Source organism: Camelus ferus, chromosome 17 (genome assembly GCF_009834535.1).
Source record: "Camelus ferus isolate YT-003-E chromosome 17, BCGSAC_Cfer_1.0, whole genome shotgun sequence".
NCBI classification, from domain to species: domain Eukaryota; kingdom Metazoa; phylum Chordata; class Mammalia; order Artiodactyla; family Camelidae; genus Camelus; species Camelus ferus.
This window is the reverse complement of record NC_045712.1, coordinates 28762356-28782977: the sequence shown is the minus strand read 5'-3', so window position 1 is coordinate 28782977 and position 20622 is coordinate 28762356. Positions and strand designations below refer to the sequence as shown.

General features: G+C 57.6%; 1 protein-coding gene across 6 annotated transcripts in view; it reads left to right on the top strand.

Moving 5' to 3' along the window:
* Positions 1-20622, top strand: part of SLC6A6 (solute carrier family 6 member 6) — a 75721-nt gene that overhangs the window by 22985 nt on the left and 32114 nt on the right. For 3 of the 6 annotated variants that reach the window (XM_032458719.1, XM_032458725.1, XM_032458724.1), the window contains 4 exons: positions 5273-5385; positions 15930-16172; positions 18104-18238; positions 19360-19594. In XM_032458719.1, coding sequence (XP_032314610.1) covers positions 5367-5385; positions 15930-16172; positions 18104-18238; positions 19360-19594 — 632 coding nt within the window. In that variant the 5' untranslated portion in view covers positions 5273-5366. Of the gene's footprint in view, positions 1-5272; positions 5386-10217; positions 10318-15929; positions 16173-18103; positions 18239-19359; positions 19595-20622 lie in introns of those variants that run through there. The other 3 variants (XM_032458720.1, XM_032458722.1, XM_032458721.1) reach the window with 2 other exon arrangements.

The following is a 20622-nucleotide window of genomic DNA, read 5'->3' as shown; positions in this document are numbered from 1 at the left end:
CAAGATTAGCCACACCTCTGGACAGTAGCCCTGGGCAGGCTGAGTTTAAAGGCTGAAAAGCTCTTCCCGGCCTGCGGGGTGGTGCTTCGCCGTCCCGGCAGGCGCATGGCAGAGCACACAGCCTCAGCCAGGCGCATCGTGTTGGTGGCTGCCGTCCCCTGGTTGAGACTGCCTATGTCCTAGTCCACGAGGACATGTGTGATCTGGGTCCTGGCCTGGGCTCTAATTCTAGCTGGTTACTTTACAGTAGCCCCTTACTTCTTGCCGGCCTTGGTTTTCTCCTGTGTCAGGTAAAGGGGGGACCTCCTGGTGTCAAAGGTCATAGCCAAGGAGATGCCCCAGAGCCCGTGGCTCAGCACTCTGGAGCCCTGTCTCTTGCTGGCTGTACCACCTTGGTTAAATTGATCAACCTCTCTGAGCCTCAGATGGGGTGAGAGTCCCTCATCTCATAGGGTGGTTGGTAAGGACTGGGCAAAATACTGAACCCAAGTGCCAGGAGATGCCCCAGGCACACGTAGTTGCTCAGACCAGGGAGCTGGTATTCCTCTCTGGAACCGGCTGTGCAGCTGGAGGATTTTCCATACAGTTAAGGCATTTCAAGTGTGCTTTTTTTTCTGTCAGACTCTCTGAAAACACTATAAAGTCTCATTAACTTTGGACTGGTTAGAGAAGAAAAGTGAGCAGTCACCATCAGTGAAAAGTGATTTAAGGAAATAAAATATTTAGCATGATTTAAAAATTACTATTAGCTAGAATTTTATCAGGTGCCCAGCACAGTGCCAGGCACACGTGAGCCACAGTTATTACTGTTTCCAGGACGTAAGGACAGAACAGAGGGTTGCTATGATAGTGGTAGACCAGGGTCCTCATCTGCTGCCTCCTGGGAGGAGGCTGGCCCCCTGCCCTGGAGCACCCAGACCCTGGGAGGAAGACACGGGGATCAGAGCTGAGGAATGAGTGCATCGTCCCACTGGGAGATGGGCAGTGAGAGGTGGTCGGGAAGTCTTCCTGGAGGAGGTGGCATCTGAGGCTGGAGAAGAGCAGGGATGTGCCTTCCCGGGCCTGGAATGGCCTGTGGAAATGCACCAAGCTGTGACAGCCCAGGACCTCACAGCGATGGCATGTAGACGCGGTGAGCTCTGTGATAAAGGAACCCTCTCTTTGGCTTTAGTTCTGCTCAGGGACATTCCTAATCAGCCGCATTTTTCTGAAGAGCGGAGTCTCTGGGCACCTGGGCTGTGCTGGAAGGGGCATTGTGACCTCACGAACAGATACTCTGAGGCCTGGAGCCGAGGTCCGGGGCATCTTCCGTACTCTCTCAGGCCTCTGATGCCTCCCATTTCCCCGGGCCTCAGGTAAGTCACGTGGGCTTGGCCACCCGTGTCCCTGGCCCCGCGCTCAGAGCCTTCTGTGAGTCAAGCTTGTGAGGTCTCCAGTCGCTGCGGTTGCCTAGGAGACGGTGTCCTGGGAGACCGCCCCAGAGGGGGAGCAGGGGACAAATGTGGGAGCCCTTTGGTGCTTCCAAGTTCTGACCCAGTGGCCCCGCTGGGGGCCTGGTTGGGGCACAGTCTTCCTCAGAGGCATCCAGCACGGAGCAGGCCATGGCTCCCCTGGCTGGAACTGCTCGCCCAGGTCACCCACCCCAGACCACCAGTGGGGCCCTCTTGTTTACCCACCTCCTCAGCCCCAGTCCTTTCCTGATGGAGCCTCTTAGCCCCTGAGCTGACCGCAGGTAAGCTGCTGGGTGAAGAGGCGGGGACTTCCCTTGAAGTCAAGAGCCTCTGGGGACTTGGGGGTCTGGATTTCCTGAGCCTGGAAAGGGGGTCCCCACATAAGTAACGGAGTTGAGCTGGTCCCAGGCATCCACGCAGGAGTTGGCGGGAGAGGGAACTGGAGGGGTAGGGCTCAGAGTTCAAACACTGTGCATCCCGGCCTCAGTTTCCCCACCTGTAAAATGGGCACATGAGACCAGAGGATGGTGCTGAATTTCAAGAACTAGTACATGTTCAAACATCCAGTTGGGGTTGAGGAGTGGCGGGGCCCACTCTCAGCTGGCACCCTTGTCCTCTTGCCCTTCACGGCAGCTTTATACAAGTGGCCATCTGCTCTCGCCGTGATGTTATGAAAGAAAGACATTTTAATGCCCCCAGAGTAAGAAGGCTACAGTGTTAGGAGGCGGGATACTCCTGTTTAAGAAGGAGCCGCCTCCCAGCCAGGCCTTAGCCGCTGCCCGCACCGCGGGCTGGAGGAGGCTTCTCTCAGGTTGGCCGGGCCTGGGCCTGGGCCTGGCCCTGGGCGGCAGGGGGTTCAAGCTCTGAGCCACGGTCCTGCCTGTCTCACCTTCCTCCTAGTCGGCCCTTTGAGATTAGCCGCGGCGTGAACAGATGCTCATCCTCACACAGGATATCCAAGTGTCACCTGTCTGCGTGCCTGGCCCCCTTCCTAGCTGAGCGGTTCCCCTGCATCAGCTCATGTGGTCGCCCCTCCACCTGGGAGGCTGATGCCACTGTCAGCCGCCGTTTACAGCTGAGGAAACTGAGGCAGAGTAGGCTGCCCAGGGTCACTCAGAGCCTGGATTTCAGCCCTGGCTCCAGGGCCTTCTGGCAAGCCCCCTTCCCCTTTCAGGGCTGAGTCTCCTTGTCTGTGAACTCCGGGCACAGGGGCCCTGGGCTGATCTGTCACTCAGTGCCTCCCAGGAGAGGGGTCTCAGGTACCCAAGGACCTCTAGGTAGGACCTTTGGAGTCTCAAGGCTGCCAGGAGTTGAGGGGTCACAGAATCTGATTTCTGCAGCCTCAGCCACTGTGGGGGACACCAGGGAGGCCACCTTCCCCTTGTGAAGGTTTCCTTCACAGCTGCCCAGGGTCTCTGGCTGTGACCCGGGGAAGGAGGGAGGCCTCTTGGCCACTCTGCTCCAAGTAGCTGGTCCGTAGTTCTAGCCATGGGTTTCCCAGCAAAGCCTTTGTCTGCCCTCAAGTTCAGCCCCTGTAACTTCCAACCTCCCCACCCCGGGCTTAGCAGGTGGCGCCACTCAGGGGCCCAAAGGGTACTGACACCTTGTGTGAGAACCACCTGGGACGCCGGCTCCATCCCATCCCACGTCTAGGTTGGGGGGGTGAGGGGAGGTTTCCGCATCCAAACTCAGATCCCCAGGGATCAGCCCCTCATCAGCAGAAAAACTGGCGGGGACCCCAGGGTCCCCCAGTCCAAACCTCTGTGGGAGAGGAAGTTGGAGCAGGCGGCAAGGATGTTAAGGTGAGCCCCGCACCTCAGAGCTGGCTGACCTGTGTTTGAACCCCAGTCCGGGCTCCGTGGGGGATCTGCAAAGTGCCCAGCAGGCCTGGCACGTAGGAGGCGCCCCGCAGGGCCTGAGCTGTGCCTCCAGGCCGCCGCTTGTCTGGGGGAGAGTGCGCGTGACTGCCCAGGTGCTGTTTTAAGCGGTCCGTACGTGTGAGCTTACTTCATCTCAGCAGCCCTAAGAGGCAGGTACTATTCCTCATTCTGTACTGGAGGAAACCCCCATTTGAGGGTTTACTGCCTTCACTGAGGGAGAGAGGGCCCCACCTGCTGCCTCCACCTTAGAAAACAAGTGACTGCTAGGGTGACAGCCAGGGGGTCTGCACGTCCCTGGCAGTATGCCCTACACCTTGTCCCTGTCCTTGGAGACGCCTGCTCAGCTGGCCTCTGCCCTTCACCAGGCTTCAAAGCCAGGTCCCGGTTTCCTTCGTGTGCCCCCTTCTCCTGGGTTGGGGGGGGGTGTCTCTGATGCTCACCAGAATAGCCCACTCAACCCCCCGCCCCAGAGGCCCCAGGGAATGCACCTGCCTGCCCTCACCTTCAGTTCTCAGGCTTTTTCACTTTAACAAGCAGGTAACAAGGAGGCTGGCCTGCCCGGGGTTCAGTCCTGGCTCTGTCACTCACTCACTGAGTAACCTTGGGCCAGGTCATGTCTCCCCTCAGAGCCTCAGTGTCCTTATCTGTAAAATGGGGCAAAGTGCCCGTTCCCCGGGGTACTCTAAGGAGCAGTGGTAATAGGGAGTTAACCTCGGCAGATGATCACGTGTGGGGCAGATGGTTACTGGGGTAGCCCTGGGCTCACCGGGGCTGGCAGACGAAACCCAGCCAGCCCGGCCCCCAGCTGCCCACAGTCTGGCCGAGGAGACCACGCACATGCGCACACGTGTGCACACGCCTGTGCACGATCACGCGCGTTAGCCTCCCAGGCAGGAGTCCTTTTCATTGGATGATTTCTTTTGCATTTTACCCGGCATCTCCCAGCCCTTAGCGCCGCTGTTCCCAGCCTCACCTGATTCTGAGAGTTGCTTGGGGGCTGGTTTAACAGCTGTGAGGAGGCAGTCAGTCGGTCTGGGGCGGGGGGCGGGCGTCTGCAGAGTCCTGGGCGATGCTTATGTTCAGTTACATGTGAGGAGCTTGGGCATCTGCTAACTCTGCCCATGAGCCCAGAGACTTCAGGGAGGGATGGTTTACAGATTAGGAGGCCCGTTTTATAGGAGAAGAAACTAAGGTGTCCCCACAAGAACTTTGAACTTTGTCTAGAGTTGCACAGTTCTGAACAAGAGCCCAGCACCTGGGGAACTGGGGCAGAGGAGGATGCGAGGGAAAGGGTAGAGGGGCAGGAAGGGCATCCTGGTAGGTGACAGTTAGGCCAAGTCTTCAAGGTGGGTGGGATCCACCTAAACATAAGAGAACCCATAAGCAAAGCCCATGGTGGAGTTGGGGTAACGTCGGGGAGAACCAGGAGGCCCTGGGACCCATGCAGGACAAGAGGAGAAATCAGGCAGCAGAGATTGGGGATGGGGTGGACGAGTATAAGGAGCCTTGGATTCCAGGTGGGGAAATTGAGATGATTATCCTCTGAGCAGCTGGGAGCCACTGATAGTTCTTGAGCTGAGGGCAACATGGCAGGCAGTGGGGTTTGCTAGAAACCAGCTTGTTTCTAAGCAGGTGGGAGCAGAGTTCAGGGCACGCCTCTGGGGAGTTCCCAGGGGTTGGGGTGGCCTCGTCTTGTGACACTGCTTGAGTGACAGGCCAGAAGGAGGGAGTGCCCAGTCCCTAGCACCGTGCTCTTGGCGGGTGCGGTCAAGGCCTAAGTGGAGTTGCAGGAGAAGGTTAAGGGACACGGAAGCCCTCTGGGCTGCCCTGGGAGGTTCTCTGCACGTGCAGGAAAGCCAGGGTTTAGAAGTGCCAGTCCTCCCTCGAGCCTACCCCCACCCCACCCCCAGGGTGAGTTCTAACGCTGAGTTTTCCTTCCAGCCAAGCAGTAGTTGCTGTTAGGCCCCATCCTGCAGCCCTGGAAGTCCCTGCTGCTGCTGCTGCGCCAGCGTTCGCCAACCTGACGGAGTCAGATATGAATCCGATCCACCCAGGTTTGGAATAAGACCTTTGCTTCCAGCCTCTGGCACTCCCGGGCGCCACCGGGCTGGGGTGTTGGCGTCGCCCCTAACTTCGGTCACCCCACTCCAGCCTCAGTTTCTTCTCTGTGCAGTGAGTTCCCTCCAGCTCTGACGGTCCCTCTGAGAAAAGGGCCGGGGTCTCATGTATTGATCTGCTGTGGGTCAAGGACCTTGGTGTCCCCATCTCGAAAGTGGGCTTGCGAACACACATGCCAGGACCTCTAAGGCCCCACTTGGAGCCTTTGATTTTGGGACAAGGTCTAGTTGGATCCCTAGCACTGGGCAAACCCATAGAGGATGAGGGAGAATGTGCTTCCAACTCAGTTTTGCTCAGAGAACACGTTGTTTAATGTAACTGACTTCCTAAAGATTTGGGGCTTCTCTCTCAATAAAAGGCCGAGTTTTGTAGAATTTTGAACCTTTGAGGGGAACTGTGCTGAGATGCCGGGGACCCATCTCCTCTCTTTGTAGCAGAGGGGGTGTGTGGACAGCCCTGCTGTGTCTCGCATCTCCAGCTCTTTGCTCCGCCACCCGAACTGAGGCACCCTCACAGCTGCAAAGTGGGAGGGACTTACTCCTATACTGAGGGCCCCCAAAGGTACTCGCGGTGCCGGGTCTTGTCCCAGGTGTCAGGCAGCAGGCCCTGGGAGTGTGGCGCAGAGGTGGTGTGGCCTGTGGACCCCCAGGAAGGCACTGGGGGTCCTCGGGGCTGTGTGCCTGTGGGCTTGCCTGTGAGTGACTTGGGGGAGGGCAGGAACCAAGGTGCGGAGGCTTGGGAAAGCCTGGGCTGGGTGGTTTGGGGGCCCCTGGGCATCGCGGGTGGGCTCTGGACAGTAGAGTTTGCCTGAAACTTGACTTGCAGACAGTGGGGCAAAAGCCCAGGTGACGCCCCTGTGCTGTCGGGGGTTGGGGGGCAGCCCTCCGCCTCGCTGAATCCCGAGCTGTTTCCGTCCACAGGCTCCAGGCTCCCTGGGCTGGCTTTCTGAGTGGGGGAGAGGTGAGGGTGGAGCTGGGAGGGAAGAAGGAAGTCCTCCCTCCTGGAGGAGGAACGGGTGTGAAAGAGGAACAGGGAGCCTGTTTACAGATGCTTGCTGAGCCTGGAGGCTCCGCGCACGGAGGCAGGATGTGGCGCCCATATTATAGATGGGGACGCCGAGGCCAAGAGCGGGGACTGCCTGGCTGGTTTCCGTGGAGCTGTGACTTCCGGCAGAGCCCTGGTGACAGAGGTGGGGGTGGCTGGGCCTCGGGCGTGCCCTTAGCTGGCCTTGCCCCCATGGCCTGTCTCTCCAGTTTCTACAGCGCCAGGGAGGGGCTGCCCTCTGTTTGCTGTTCACAGCCAGTGAGGGGAGGGCGGCTTTAGCTTCTTAGAGCTTAAAAGGGGAAGTTTGAGGAAATGAAAAAACGAGCCTTTCTGTTTTCTCATGTCTCTCTTTGTGGCCTCCAGAAATAATCCTGGGTTCTGCAGCCCGGCCTCAGGATCATGGTTGACCCCCTCCACCCCCACTTCCGGCAGAACCCTGCTGGTGCTGGGCTGGGGGCAGAAGAGTGACAGGCTTGTGGCTGGTGACTCAGTGCCAGGAGGCCGTTGCCTGCTGACTCACCCGCCCCGTGCGTGAAAACAGGCCCCCAGCACCCCCGGCAGACGTGGCGGCCCTCCCGCCTCCTGCCTCCTCTCCTTTACCTGGGCGGTGGCTCTGGAAATCTAAGTGGCATTTGGGGTCCAAGGCCCCTCAGACAGAGTCCATGCAGCCTGACCACTCCTGGACCCCCTCCTTCCCCCAGGAGCCCGGGGCGGGGCCCAGCCTGGGGAGGGCGGGTGAGGGGGTCATGGGACCAGCTCCTTGAAGCCTCTCTGACCAGACACGTGACTCTTGTCCTCCTCCTGAACTTAGAACGATTTTTGTGACACTGTGACCAAACGAGCCCCCAGTGCTGGGACATCAGCACCCCGAGGGCAGGAAGAGGAGCCCCTGCAGTGGCCCTGGGCCAGCCGCGGGTGGGGGCCCAGTGCAGGTGGGGCAGCCTGGGCTTCTCCTCCTGCGGCCCCAGGGGAGCAGGGGCCTGCTGGGCGCAGGGAAGTGACTTGTCCCAGATCGGTTAGCCTCGGGGCTTCACCCACGGAGGGCCGAGGGGTCTGGACGCGACGCACAACACATTTTCTTCCCTGGGTCACCCGCGTTGTGCCCCTTAGCCAAGGGGAAGGAGTTATGGCCAGTCATCCTTGACTGGTCCCTCTTTGCAAAAGACCGAGGGCTGCAGGCCCCCACTAGGAAGTCCCTACTGGCAGCAGCTTACAGACGGAAAAACCCCCTCGCAGAGGGGGAGGGCGCCCAGCGTGCAGGGATGTGCGAGGCCTTTAGTTGCCCAGGCTGAGCCTTCCTTGGGGCAGCACACAGCTCTCTAGGGGTTCCCACCACTCACTGGATAAATCCAGATTCTGCCCCTGGCCTCCAGGCCTGGCCTCCCCTCCGGGTTGCCCCGTGTCCCGCTCCCTTGCTCTGTCCTGTGCTGGCCTTCTCTGTTCCCTTGCCATGCCCAGCGTGGCCTGCTTCGCACATGCTGTTCCCTGCTCTGAGATGCAGATCTCAGCTTCAATGTGGTTAAGAGCACAGATCCTGGAGCCCCTGCCTGGGTTTGAGTCCCAGCTGTGTGACTTCAGGCAAGTAGCTTCACCTCTCTGGGCCTCATGTCTTCATCTGGGCTGGTGAGAGGCATCAATGAATGTAAATGAATTGGTCCCTGAAAGGGCTTAGCACAAGGCCTGCCCAGAGCCAGTCCTCAGTGAGCGTCTGCCGTTAGGGAATGTCCCCTCCTCACGGGGCCTGTCGGGCTCCCCGTGCGCGTCGCCTGCACCGCATCCTGCTTGCTTGTCTTTGGCGTGCTGGCCCCGGTCATAAATATCTGTTCGTGTACGTGTTTAGGGTCTGTCTCCCCTTCTGGAATGTCAGCGGCAGGTTCGCCCTGAGTCCCCTGTTCCTCCAGCAGTGCCTGGCACCTCGTGGAGCAGGCTCTCAGTAAATATTGATTCGGTCTTCACTGCTCTGGCTCATCCCTCAGCATCCAAGATGCGCAGGGCACGTGTTTGACCTGCAGAACGAGAGCTGGAGCTAGACGCAGCTTTCTGCTCCTTACCTGCTGCCCTTTACCCCGCCTCGGCGGCCTGCTCGGCCGGTGCTGGGGACTCCTGTGTTTTGGGCACGTTGTGCGGCCTGCTCGCACCGCCGCCCCCCCCACCCGCCTGCAGTTTTTGTGAGGGGACTGGAGCAGGTGGCTGTACATTGGGCCCACATCCTGCCCTGCCCTCCCCTCCCCAGCTATGTCCCAGAGGCCAGTTCTCTGCAGAACATGCTCACCTTCACCCACTTTTTCCCCTGCAGACTGCAGACCTGTTCTGGTGGTCCCTGTGCAGAGGCTGCCATGTCCTGGGGTGGCACCAAGGATGTGGAGATAGGATCTAGGTGCAAATCTTGGCTGTGCTGCGAGGCTGTGTGACCCGGGCCAGACCCTCCCCTTCTCTGAGCCTCAGCTTCCTGGTCTGTGAAAGGGGGGGCTTCATGAGGCTGAGGGCGAAGTCAGCGCTTCTGTAGGTTGGAGGCTGAGCCTGAGCCGGGCAGGGTGCTTTCCGCAGAGTAGGGGTCCCTGGGGGTAGACGCGAGCCTTCATGGGGGCCAGGTTGCAGTTAGCTGGTGGGGGCGAGGGCCCTGCCCAGGCGAGACCCTGAGCCCAGGAGAGCACAAGCCCTGTCCCCAGAGATGTCGTGCTGAAAACAATTCCCCAAATGGAATTCACTTTCACTAGGACCACAAGACTGTCGCTCATTGTTTCGACTTTGTTCCTGGCCAAACAATGCCCGGCTTCCTGGATGACCTCACTGGGCGAGCCGTCGGGCCCTGGAGGCCGGGCCGGGCAGCGTCTCCAGCCGAGCCTGCCCTGCCCTTTGCTGCGGCTGCCCCGGGTGACCGGAGACCGTGGGCAAGACCGTGGGCTGAGCAAAGGGGACACGCTGAGTGTTCGGGCCACACGACGCTTTAGAAACTGCAAGTTGTGTATGCACGTACATCTCAGATTTCAGCACCTCTGGAGAAGCTGGAGGATCTGGCCCCAGTGGCCCTGGTCCCAAAGGCGCTGAGGAGAGCTGCTCAGGGCTGGAACCCGGCCCCACGTGCTGCGGGCTCTCCCTGTGGCCTCCCCACCGTTCTCTGTCCTTTGCCTGCCAGGTCCCTGTCGTGCCTGAGTTAGCCCGAGTTAGGAATCGGTAACCAGACAGAGGGCTACAGACCCCATGATCCAGTCCAGTGATTCAGTCTTTAAAGCTGTTCCTTTTATGAAAAGAATAAAAAAAACTCTTTCTTTAAAATTAATTCCTGCTTCCTTTCAGAAACAGCCACCCTGAGCAGCGAAGTGGTGCTCTTAACACGAGTTTCCTTTTTTTTCGGTGCTTAGCTGTTAAAGGCTTTCTAGGGCCAGGATGGTGATTGGGCAGTACGCCCAGGACAGGCGTTACCAGTTGATCCCAGCTCTCCTCCTCCTTAAGCCTGTCCCTTGCCTGGAGTCTGCAGAGGGTACTCCAGGGAGCCCCCTCAGATCTGTCAGAGAATTCTGGGGACCCTCCCTGCCTGCTGAAGGAAGCCTCCAGTTCCCAGCCCCAACCACCCTGCCCAGCCCTGCCCCAGTCCAGCTGTCTCATCAGTCCGCTCAGTCCATCCCTGTGGCCCTGGGCGCAGGCTGCTTCACGGGCCCCCCCCGCCCTGCCCCCTCTGTCTCTGTCTTGTGGCCCCTCACTTCCCTCATCTACTTCTCGAATTTGCCAGCTCCGTCCAGTAGCTTGAAGCTACCTTAAAGGCACCAGGCCTGATTTCACTCTGTGACGTCGCCAAAGCCACTAGATCCAAAACAGCCGAGCAGGTGAGAATGTGGAATTTCAGAGGCCAGAACAGACCCGGGAGCCGTTCAAAGCTCTAGCGGCCTCTTACTTGCTATGTGACCCTGGGCAAGTAACTTCACCTCTCTGTGCCTTGTCAGCAAACTGAAGGTGGTCACCGCACTCAGGGACGGGGTTAACTAAGAAAATGCTGGCCAAGTGCTCAGGACAGTGCTAAATCAGTGTGCACGCACCTTGCTTGCTTTTTCTTTTTTTCAAATACTGGGGATACAGTGCCTGCCGCGTAGTGTACTGAAGTCCCGATGTGGTCAGCTGATTTCTTCAATAATAGTTAATATTTGTTGACCACTTGTCTATACCAGGTCCTGTGCTGGATATTTTACAGGCATCATCTATTTTATTTTTACTCCGTTTTTTGTAACCAGTGAGGAAACTGAGACACAGAGAGGGTTGTCCCTTGCGCCAGGTCACACAGCTTAGCTGTGGCCTCTGTGAGCCCAGAACACTGGCCTTGGGGTGGATGTGGGGGAGGGGGGCAGGGGAAGGACAAGGAAAGGGCAGACAAGGGGCCCAGCTGCGTGCGTGGTTCCACCGCAGGCCCAATGGGCTGGAGGCCATTCAGGACTCAGGCTCCCCCCATCCCTGGTAAAATGGGTCTGTCATCCAGGTCTCCTGCCTCAGTTCTAGGATTCTGGGAGCCACTTGCCAAACCCCAGAGGTTTGCTGAGAAAGTAACCATCTGGTCAGGCACAGAGAGCGATCTTGTAGGCTGGCTGTGTGCTGGGCCCTTTTGGAGTGGGGAGAGTATTCCAAAAAGGAAACAGAAGAAGTACCTACCCTCTTATTTAAAAACCTGGTAGGAACTCCTGAGTGGTTGTCGGTGACAACAAGGGACGTAAGTCATTGTTCTCAACAAGAGAGAGCCATGTGAGAAGCTGTTTCCTTGAGAAAGTTCAAGTTCTGCAGGGGAGAGCGAGGCAGAGAGCCCCCAGCTTCTGGGCAGCTCATCCTGGAAGGGCCTTGGCCGGAGGTGGTGGGTCCAGAGGAGGCAGCCACAGCAGCATCTGCAAGTCAGTCGAGACCCAGCGGGCTGGCGCTGGGCACCTGCGGCCAGAGGGGGCGGGCGGCGGGGGCAGCAGGCAGGGCGCCGAGTCCCCAGCCTGCACTGCTGCTCGCTCTGTGCCTCTGGTCCTTTTCCTCTGGCCTTTGTGCTCATCTACAAACCCCACAGAGGCCTCCCTCCTGATCTTTGCTCCAGTGCCTTAGGCACTGGGCAGACCAGCCAGAAATTCTGCCTCCTGTCTCCTTCCCACGTGTGTAGCCTCAGGCAGGCCACTCGTTTCCCTGCCTGAGCCTCAGTCCCCACATCTGTAAAATGGGTCTAAAAATCCCTTCTACAGTAATGAGGGTGTTTGAGGAGTGAATAGGAAATTTAATAGAAAGCTCAGCACAAAGTACTCAAAAATCTGGGAGTTTTATTTATTTTGGGGGAGGGTAATTAGGTTTACTTATTTATTTTTAGAGGAGGTGCTGGGGACTGAATCCAGGACCTTGTACATGCTGAGCACGTGCGCTACCCCTTGAGCTACGCCCTTCTCCCCTGGGAGTTTTAAACTGGGAGGAAACAAAGGAACATCTTGTAAATCCAGGGCATCCCTGGTGCTAGGTGGAATCTGTCCAAGTACATCCCACAGCTGACCAGGTGATCCACGAGTCACTCGTCAGGCACGGCTGGTTCTGGCCTCCACCCCTGGAACAGAGACTTCGGAGGGTTCCAGCTGGGCGAGGAGGGAGCTTCGTCCTGGAGCCTCTGTCTCAGAGCCGACGCTAATCGCTTGTAGCTGTAATAACCAAAGAGGAAGCTCTTAAAATGGGGAATAATGTACCCCGGTCACTATGAAATAGCCCTGGGCCTGGCGCCAAGGAAAACAGCTCTCGGCGGCGGCCGCAAGGCAGCGGGCTGCTGGAGCGCCGGCAGAGGGGCCCGGGCCCAAGTGCTTACAGCAGGGGGTGGGCTGCTGGCGGGTGTCGGGGGGGAGTCAGCGAGCCTCGTGGCCGGCCCGCAAAGGTGGATGGAGGTACCCCGGGGAAGGTGCCTGCCGTCTGAGATCAGGCGGGGCTGGCAGCGGGACAGTGGAGGCAGAGCCGGGGGTCCTGGCACACCACGGTCGCCGTCGCGGCTTCCTGACCTCGGAAGTGTCATTTGGCCTCTCTGGGTCTTGCTGATCTTGCCCTGAGTGGGACTAGGGCCTTACATACCCCGAGGTCAGAGTGGACTCAGTAATTACAGCGGAAACAAGAACACTAGCGGCAACTGGTGAGGGAGTACTTGCCACATGCAGCCTTCATTCGGTCCTCACAACATCCCTGTGAGGTGGGCGTGTTTAGCCCCACTTTTCAGATGAGGACACTGAGGACCAGAGAGGTTGAGTAACTTGCCTGAGGTCACTCAGACGGAAAGTGGCTCTCAGCTTCTAGGCCAAGGCTCACACCTTGATTCTCGCAGGGGCCACCAGAGGGTCTGGCGCAGCCATGCAGGGAGCCCGCGCCTGAGGGGTGGGCCGAGCTGGAACCATTCTGTGGGGCCAGCGTCCCGCAGAGAGGTGCCTGCACTGGGACCCTTTAGGCCGTGGTGAGGAGCTCGTGTTTCCTTCCCAGGGTGATGGAGGGTGGGGGTGGGAGGGCATTCTGACCTGAGTGTGTTCTGTAAGCTGCCTTCAGCTGCAGTATTGAGGAGAGATTGTGAGGGTGGGGCGGGCCAAGTAGCAGTAGGGAGACCTGTGAGGAGGCTGCGCAGGATGCCGGCGTGAGGGCTGTTGGGCTTGGCGGGGATGGTTGCCCTGCGATGGGGAGACGTGGGTGGGTGCCAGGAATGTACAGGAGGCAGGACCTGGAGGTCTTGCTGCTGTGGGCTCTCCAGGCCCAGGGCCGGTCAGACACCCCAGAGGGGCTTGGAATGAGCCCCCCCTGAGAGGGCACCTGGGTCTGACTTCCTCCTGGCGCGAGTGAGTCTTCAGTGAGGCCATGGACGACAGCTTGGGTGGAGGGAGCCAGAGCCGGGCTGCTGGCTGTGTGTTCTCCAAGGCCGGGTGCGCCGGCCTGGGTGGTAGCAGCCACAGGTGGGACAGGTGGCAGTGATGGAGGAACTCATCTCCAGATACACCTTGGCAGTGAGGAGTGGGGAGACCCCCAACTCCAGGCACATGACAGGCCCCACACTGTCCTGGTTCAGCTGCAGGGGTTGGGTGGACGGGGTCCTGAGTGTGGAGAAGGGGGCTGGAGGCCTCGTCTTGCAGGAAAGCAGGCCTGGAGCTGAGGGTCCCAGGGAACTTACTGCTACCTGCCACCTCATGTTTCTAGGGGGTTCTCTGAGGGCCAGCTGGCCTGCGACTCAGAGGGCAGAGCCGGGACGCAGGGTGGTCTCAGGGAAGCAGACCCCGGCTGCCTGCGTGAGCAGGAGCTGGCCTCCCCGACGCTTGGCTGACCTTAGGAAGTGCCTTCCAGCCCAGAGATCCAAGGAGAGCCCGAGCGGGCGGGACGGGCCCTCTGGGTGAGGAGGCTCAGGGGTCATTCCCTGAAAAACATCTCCACGAGGAGGGAGCGGAGTCCCACATCCTCCAATTATGCTCCCGCCCGCCAGCCCACAATGGGCCGCTCAGATAACCACCGGGGGCTGCACAAATTAGCGCTGGAACAATGCTGGCCGCCGGGGCTATTTTTACAGTAGCCGTGCGCTCGGCGAACCCCCGTGTCGCCCCGAGGGAGCAGGGCAAAGAAAGGCCATGGATGCCGCCGCCAGTCTGCGCTCCAGGAGACGAGGAAGGCCCGGTGAGCCGCCCGGCGGCTCCAGGAAGCCTTTTCTTGGTCTGCTCACCGCCAGATAGTGAAACAATCGGGGTCCCCCACCCCGAGCCAGGAGAGGAAGGAGGGGTGGGGGAAAGGGGGATACTGTCGTGTTTTCGTGCCTCTGCTCCTTGGAGCACAGCCCCTGAGGGCCCGGCTGCTGGGGCCTGGCCAGCACGCCCCCCTCCACCCCCAGGTCCTCGGGTAGCCCCCACCCCACCCTGCCCAGACCGCCTCCTTGCCACACAGGGCTCTGAGGCCAAGGACACGCCAGTGTCACACGGTTGGGAGGTGGCGGAGCCAGGCTTTGTAATTGACTCCACTCTGGGGACCATCTACCCAGCAGTTCCTGGCTGATGACCTACTGTGCGCCAGTCCTGGGCACACAGCAGTGGACAGGGCAGGGCGTTGTCCCACCGAGCCTCTATTCTAGTCGGGGATGAGGCCGTTAACAAGCAAGCAAGGGCTTGAAGGCATTTTCAGGTAGTGCCAAGCCCTGTGGCAAGCAGGCGCAGATGCCCCTGGACAGGTCCGGTGGGCCGGGTGGGGTGGCGAGCTGGCCCCCGTGTGCCTGGGTGATGGCCGCGTCTGGTCCAGCTGATGGTCTCTGTCAGGGGCGTGGACCCATCATGGCCCACTTTCCCATTTCTCAAGAGAACTTAGAAATTTCCACCTCTCTCTGAAATCTGGTAATTCAGTGTTGGCCACCAATTTGGAGCATGAAGACAATCAAGTTACGTCCAGGGCTGCTTGGCTATGATCAGTCACCTTTGTCATCATCCCTTTAGTTCTGCAGATGGGGAAATGGCTCATCTGTCTTCCCTGGCCCTCGGCACCCTCTCCCTCTGGGCTGGGACTCACGATACCCTTGCCTTCGCGGCCAGGTTGCCAGGGGCAGTGAGGACTCACGGGCCTGAGAGAACACAGGGAGAAAAGGCTGTGCTGGCTGGTAGCAGACTTTCTCTCGAATGGGGTACAAGCAGGGCTGGGCTGAGGGTGCCCATGAACAGCTCCTCGGAGATTTGATGTCCTCTGGGGCCTCCCATTGCCAGCCCAGGGAGCCTGGATGCTGCCGGGGTCCGAGCAAGCCAGAACAAGCATCAGGAGGGCTGCGCAGGACACGGGGAGATTAGCCAGCATTCTTACGTAATCCTGACCGAGCAAATGCCTTATTTTCTATGCGGCAGAGATGTGACTGGTTAATGAGTTGCAAATATATTTTATAAACATCCATTTTCCGTACTTTGATGGGAACTCCATTTTCAAATACCCTTTCCATTCCAGCCTGAAACCCCGTTCCTCACTGGTTTGTGTTTTTCCGTTCTTTAAATAGTGAGGGATGAGTACCTCCTGCGAGCCAGGCATTGAGGTGTGAGTGTCACTTTCTATGTAAATATGAAATTTGAGATAATTTCTAGAACATGCAGGGAGGCTGTTACTTGGAAGGTGGCCTAGACCTGCCTGGAAGGTGTCATATTCTGCAGAGATGCTGCCGGGGCTGGGTGGCTTCAAGCTGATGTGCCTGCGGGTGGAGGATGGGTGTGACATTCAGGGAAAACAGGTGTGGGGCCCCAGTGCTTCTGTTCGGTAGGTGCTTAAGGAATGGCACCTGTCAGTCCCTGGATCACTAGACCCCTGATCACCTAGGAGGGGCAGAGGGCTGGCCAGATGAGGGGGTGGCAACCCCCTGCCACAGGCCTGGGCAGGTCAGAGCCAGCCCGTGGGGCTGTGCCCAGCACACACAGGCTGCCCCTCACCAACGGCACGCTGGCGTCTGTTTTGTCTCCCACAGAGAGTGAGGGGAAGATGGCCACGAAGGAGAAGCTGCAGTGTCTGAAAGACTTCCACAAGGACATCCTGAAGCCACCCCCAGGGAAGAGCCCGGGCACGAGGCCTGAGGACGAGGCGGAGGGGAAGCCCCCGAAGAGGGAGAAGTGGGCCAGCAAGATGGACTTCGTGCTCTCGGTGGCTGGCGGCTTCGTGGGCTTGGGCAATGTCTGGCGTTTCCCGTACCTCTGCTACAAAAATGGTGGAGGTGAGCCTGGGCTGTGCAGGGTGGCTTCGGGGGAGAACCGGGGGCCAGAGCAAGGGTGGACTGGGTGGCTTCCCCCTGCCTGGCTTTTCCGGCCCACCTTGACCTCCCCTCCCTGGCTCTACCCTGCCCCGCTCAGAGCCGAGAGATGAGCATGACTGGGAATCAGGTGGTGTTCTGTCAGGGTCTTACTGTGTTACCTCGAGCAGATTGCTTACCCTCTCTGATCCTCTGAGAAGGGCGATGAGACCCAGGTCAGGTCTCCCAGCTTCAGATATTCACACGCCCCCTCGTAAGTTCCCTCCTGTCTCTGCACCTCCCCACTCTTCCTTACTTGATATCTTTCCTAACGTTTGCTCTTGCTTTTCTAACTGAAACCAAATGTATTTCAAAAGCCAGCTTTGTTTCCCATCTTAAATAATCAATCAGTGTCATTTGCCATGACAGAAAGGTATCCAGGAAAAAAAAATAGAGCGAAGATCATTTTTAATTTTAATTTTTTCCAGTTTTTTTGAGATATAATTGACACACAGCATTGTGTTCGTTTCAGGTACGCAGTCTGATTGATTCCTGTATTGTGGAGCAATCCCCTCACTAAGTCTAACTGACAGGCATCACTTCACACAGTCACACATTTTATTTTTCTTGTGACGAGAACTATGAAGACTTTAGTCTCTTAGCAGCTTTCAAATATATGATCCAGTAGTGTTAGCTGGGGGCACCACGCTGTGCATGACACCCAGGACTAATTTATCTTGTAATCAGAAGTTTGACTCTTTTGACCACTTCACCCAGGGAAGGTATTTTTTAAATGTAAGGTCTCTGGTCAGTTGGTTAGTTGGTTGGTTTGGGTTTTTCATTTTGTTTTGTTTTTAATGGAAGCACAGTCGGTTTACAGTGTCGTGTTACTTTCTGGTGTACAGCGTGAGGATTCTCTACACATACATATATTTCTCTTCATAGTCTTTTGCACTTTGGCTGTTACAAGGTATTGAATATAGTTCCCTGTGCTGTCCAGTAGGACCTTGTTGGGGTTTGGGGTTTTTGGGTTTTTTTCAACCTGCTGGAGGTTCTGAGCTAGAATCCTCTCCTGTTGGGGAGGTGAAAGGCGGGCAGTGTGCAACCGAGGCTTTCTTGCTGGGGCAGTAAAACTGGGCAGGAGTTGCCCGCCACCAGCTCCTCGGGACAGCCCGCAGCCGAGGGCTGGTCTGTCCGCAGAGGCGGGCATACCGCATGGCGCCCGTGCCAGGAGGACTGTCGTTGGGGAAGTTCTGCCTTCGAGCCTGGTTTCTTAACCTTTCTTAGGCCTCAGGTGCCTCTGGGACTCTGATGGGTCCTAGGCTCCCCAGAACAAAGCTCTTACATATAGACCCGAGTCACCACAGTTTCCAAGGGTTTTTGGACCCGCTGAAGCCATTAGTGGACACCAGGTAGGAGCCCTCACCCCAGCTCTGTGCCCCTGACTGGCCCCCCGGCTCCCACCCCCGACTGCAGAGGCCCACCTCTTCCTTCTCGTCTCCGCACCCCTCCTAGCTAGCTCTTCTCGGCTTCCTGGGCGGGCCTGGGGGAGGCTAGGTGAAGGCTGCAACGAGGAGGCCACGTCTGAGACGGGCGTTCAGGGCGGAGCAGTCCTTCAGGCGGGCGGATGTGGGGAAGGCAGGCAGGTAGTCGCACGGCTTAAGCAAAGGCTCAGAGGCTGAAAGCACCTGGTGGACTTGCAGAAGGTCAGAGGGCTCGCCGGAGGGCCGATGGCAGCTGACAGGTGAGCAGGGCGTGGAGAATTTTCAGCCAGGTCCAGGAGCTGGGCCTTACCCTCCCGCCCCTCACCCATGCTCTCCGATTCCATTGTCCGGGAGGGTTTGGGAGTGAGGCCTGCCGCCTCAGCCCCAGGACAGCCGCTGCCTTACCCTCGCCCTGCTCTGCTCTCTCTGCAGGTGCATTTCTGATACCGTATTTTATTTTCCTGTTTGGAGGCGGCCTGCCTGTGTTTTTCCTGGAGATAATCATAGGCCAGTACACCTCTGAAGGGGGCATCACATGCTGGGAAAAGATCTGCCCCTTGTTTGCCGGTGAGTACGGGACAAAGATCACCTGGGGCCTGGTGTTCAACTGTTCAGCAAACGTTTATTGAGCACCTGCTGTTTGCCAGGTACATCGGAGCCTCATGCCAAGCCCTGGCGCTGTGCCTGACACAGGTCGCAGCCGGCACGGTGCGCGGGCGATGCTGCTGCAGTTGGCAGCGGCTCGTTGCCTGTGGCTGTCCCGCCTCCCTGGGTCGTTGAAGGATAGGTGAGCGGCGGCTGCTAAGCCGCAGAGCCCAGGAGACGAACCCTTGGATTCAGGAACCTTCCAGTCTGGCTTCGAGTCCCACGTGCTCTCTGTGCTCGCTCTGGTGACTTTGGGAAAGTCACTTAATCTCTTTGTGCCTCAGCGTCTTCATACAGATAATGGAAAGAATGTGCTTAATTACAGGGTTGCTATGGAGACCAAAGGACATAGCCGTGTAAAAGTGCTTCGTACATGCAGGCAGCCCCAAACCAGTGGTGGCTTTATGTTACTGTTAGAACATGTAGTCCTGGGCCCAGTACCTAGTCTGCCCTCATAAGATGATACTGTCACGATTATAGTTAGCAGGGATGGGAGAATGTGTGAGTCTGTTCATTCAGTCATCCGTATAAACCTGTCCTATCTGTTAAACCTTTCTTCCATTAAACTAGTCAGTAGTTTAGATAGTCCGTCTACCCATCCACTCGTCCATCCATCTATTCATCTACCCGAACTTCCAATCCACCACCACCCATGCATCCATCCAACACCGTGAATATCCATCCATCAATCAGTCCAACATCCATCCATCCGTCAGTCCATCTAACCATCCATCCATCCAACCAACTGACCACCCATCTGTTCATCCAGCCAGCTCACCATTCATCTATCTAACCGTCCATTCATTGATCCATCCCTTGTCCATACATCCTTTGATTCATGTAACTGTCTGATTTATCTAACCGCCCACTCTTACACCTGTCCATCCATCCAATCACCCACTCATCCTACAGATATTTTCTGGTCACTGTTAAAGGTCCCCTTCTGGCCCAGGCCTGGAGGTACCAGGGTCTTCTGTGTGAGGATGTGGCCACGGTGGGTCTGGCCGCCCCCTGATGCTCGTCTTGCTCGCCCACCCCTGCAGGCATCGGCTACGCCTCCATCGTGATCGTGTCCCTCCTGAATATATACTACATCGTCATCCTGGCCTGGGCCACGTACTACCTGTTCCACTCCTTCCAGTCGGACCTCCCCTGGGCGCACTGCAACCACAGCTGGAACACGCCCCAGTGCCTGGAGGACACCCTGCGCAAGAACAAGAGTCTGTGGGCCTCCCTCAGCACCGCCAACTTCACCTCCCCTGTCACGGAGTTCTGGGAGTAAGCCTGGCCTCGCCGGAGGAGGGGGGCTGGGGGCATGGGGCGGGGGGCAGAGAGGGCAGCCCGGGGACACGGGAGCCACTCTCTTGGGGTGGGGTGGGTGGGAGGTGGGTACAGATTTGGAGGTAAATCCATGCCTTTGGTCTCAGACAGGCCTGGAGTCGAATCCCAGTTCTGCCATTTTACTGGCTGTTTGACCTTCGGCAAGTCACTGCCCCTTTCTGAGCCTCAGTTTCTTTAACTGTCAAATGAGGGGAATGAATCGTTCCTACACCCATGGGATCTCTGTGAGGATTGTTTCCCAAAGGCAGGTATACGTACTTATGTTGTCTGAAAATGATACAATTTTCTTAATGTATTTTAGAAAAAATATAGTTAGCACATCAAACCTGTTATTGCACAGAGAAAAATGCATATGTGAAGCTGATGTAGTTATTCAAGTGAAAAGGTAAGTAGATAAGAGTGAAAAATATGTATCAGTTAGCATTCGCTGTGTAACACACTTCCCCAAACTCAGTGGCTTTAAGCAACAGCCATTTATTTGATTTGGCTCATGGTTCTGCTGATGGGCAGTTTGGGCTGAGCTTGGCTGGGCAGTTCTTGTGGTCTTTGCTGGGCTCCCTCGCAGGTAGGTCAGCTGCAGGGCATCAGGCTACCTCTTCTGCAGATTGGCTGGCTATTGGCTGGGGTGCCATGGGCAGTGGGTCCCGTGGTCTCATCACCTAGCAGGTTAGCCTAGGCTTGTTTGTAGGTGGCTCAGCATTCCAAGAAAACAACGGATGGGAAAGGCCCAAGGCAGGGGCACTTTGCCAGCCTCTGCTTACACCATTTTTGTTAACATCCCATTTGCTAAAGACTAACCCAGACTCAAGAGGTGGGGAAACAGGCCCTGTCTCTTTATGAGAGGAGTGCAGAACTAGGGGCACGCTTACAGTTTACCACAATATAGTCAATAACCGCAGGAGTTTACACACAGGCCAGACATGAGAAAGGCAGAATGTGGAGGGCTCCGTCTGGGTGACTCCTAG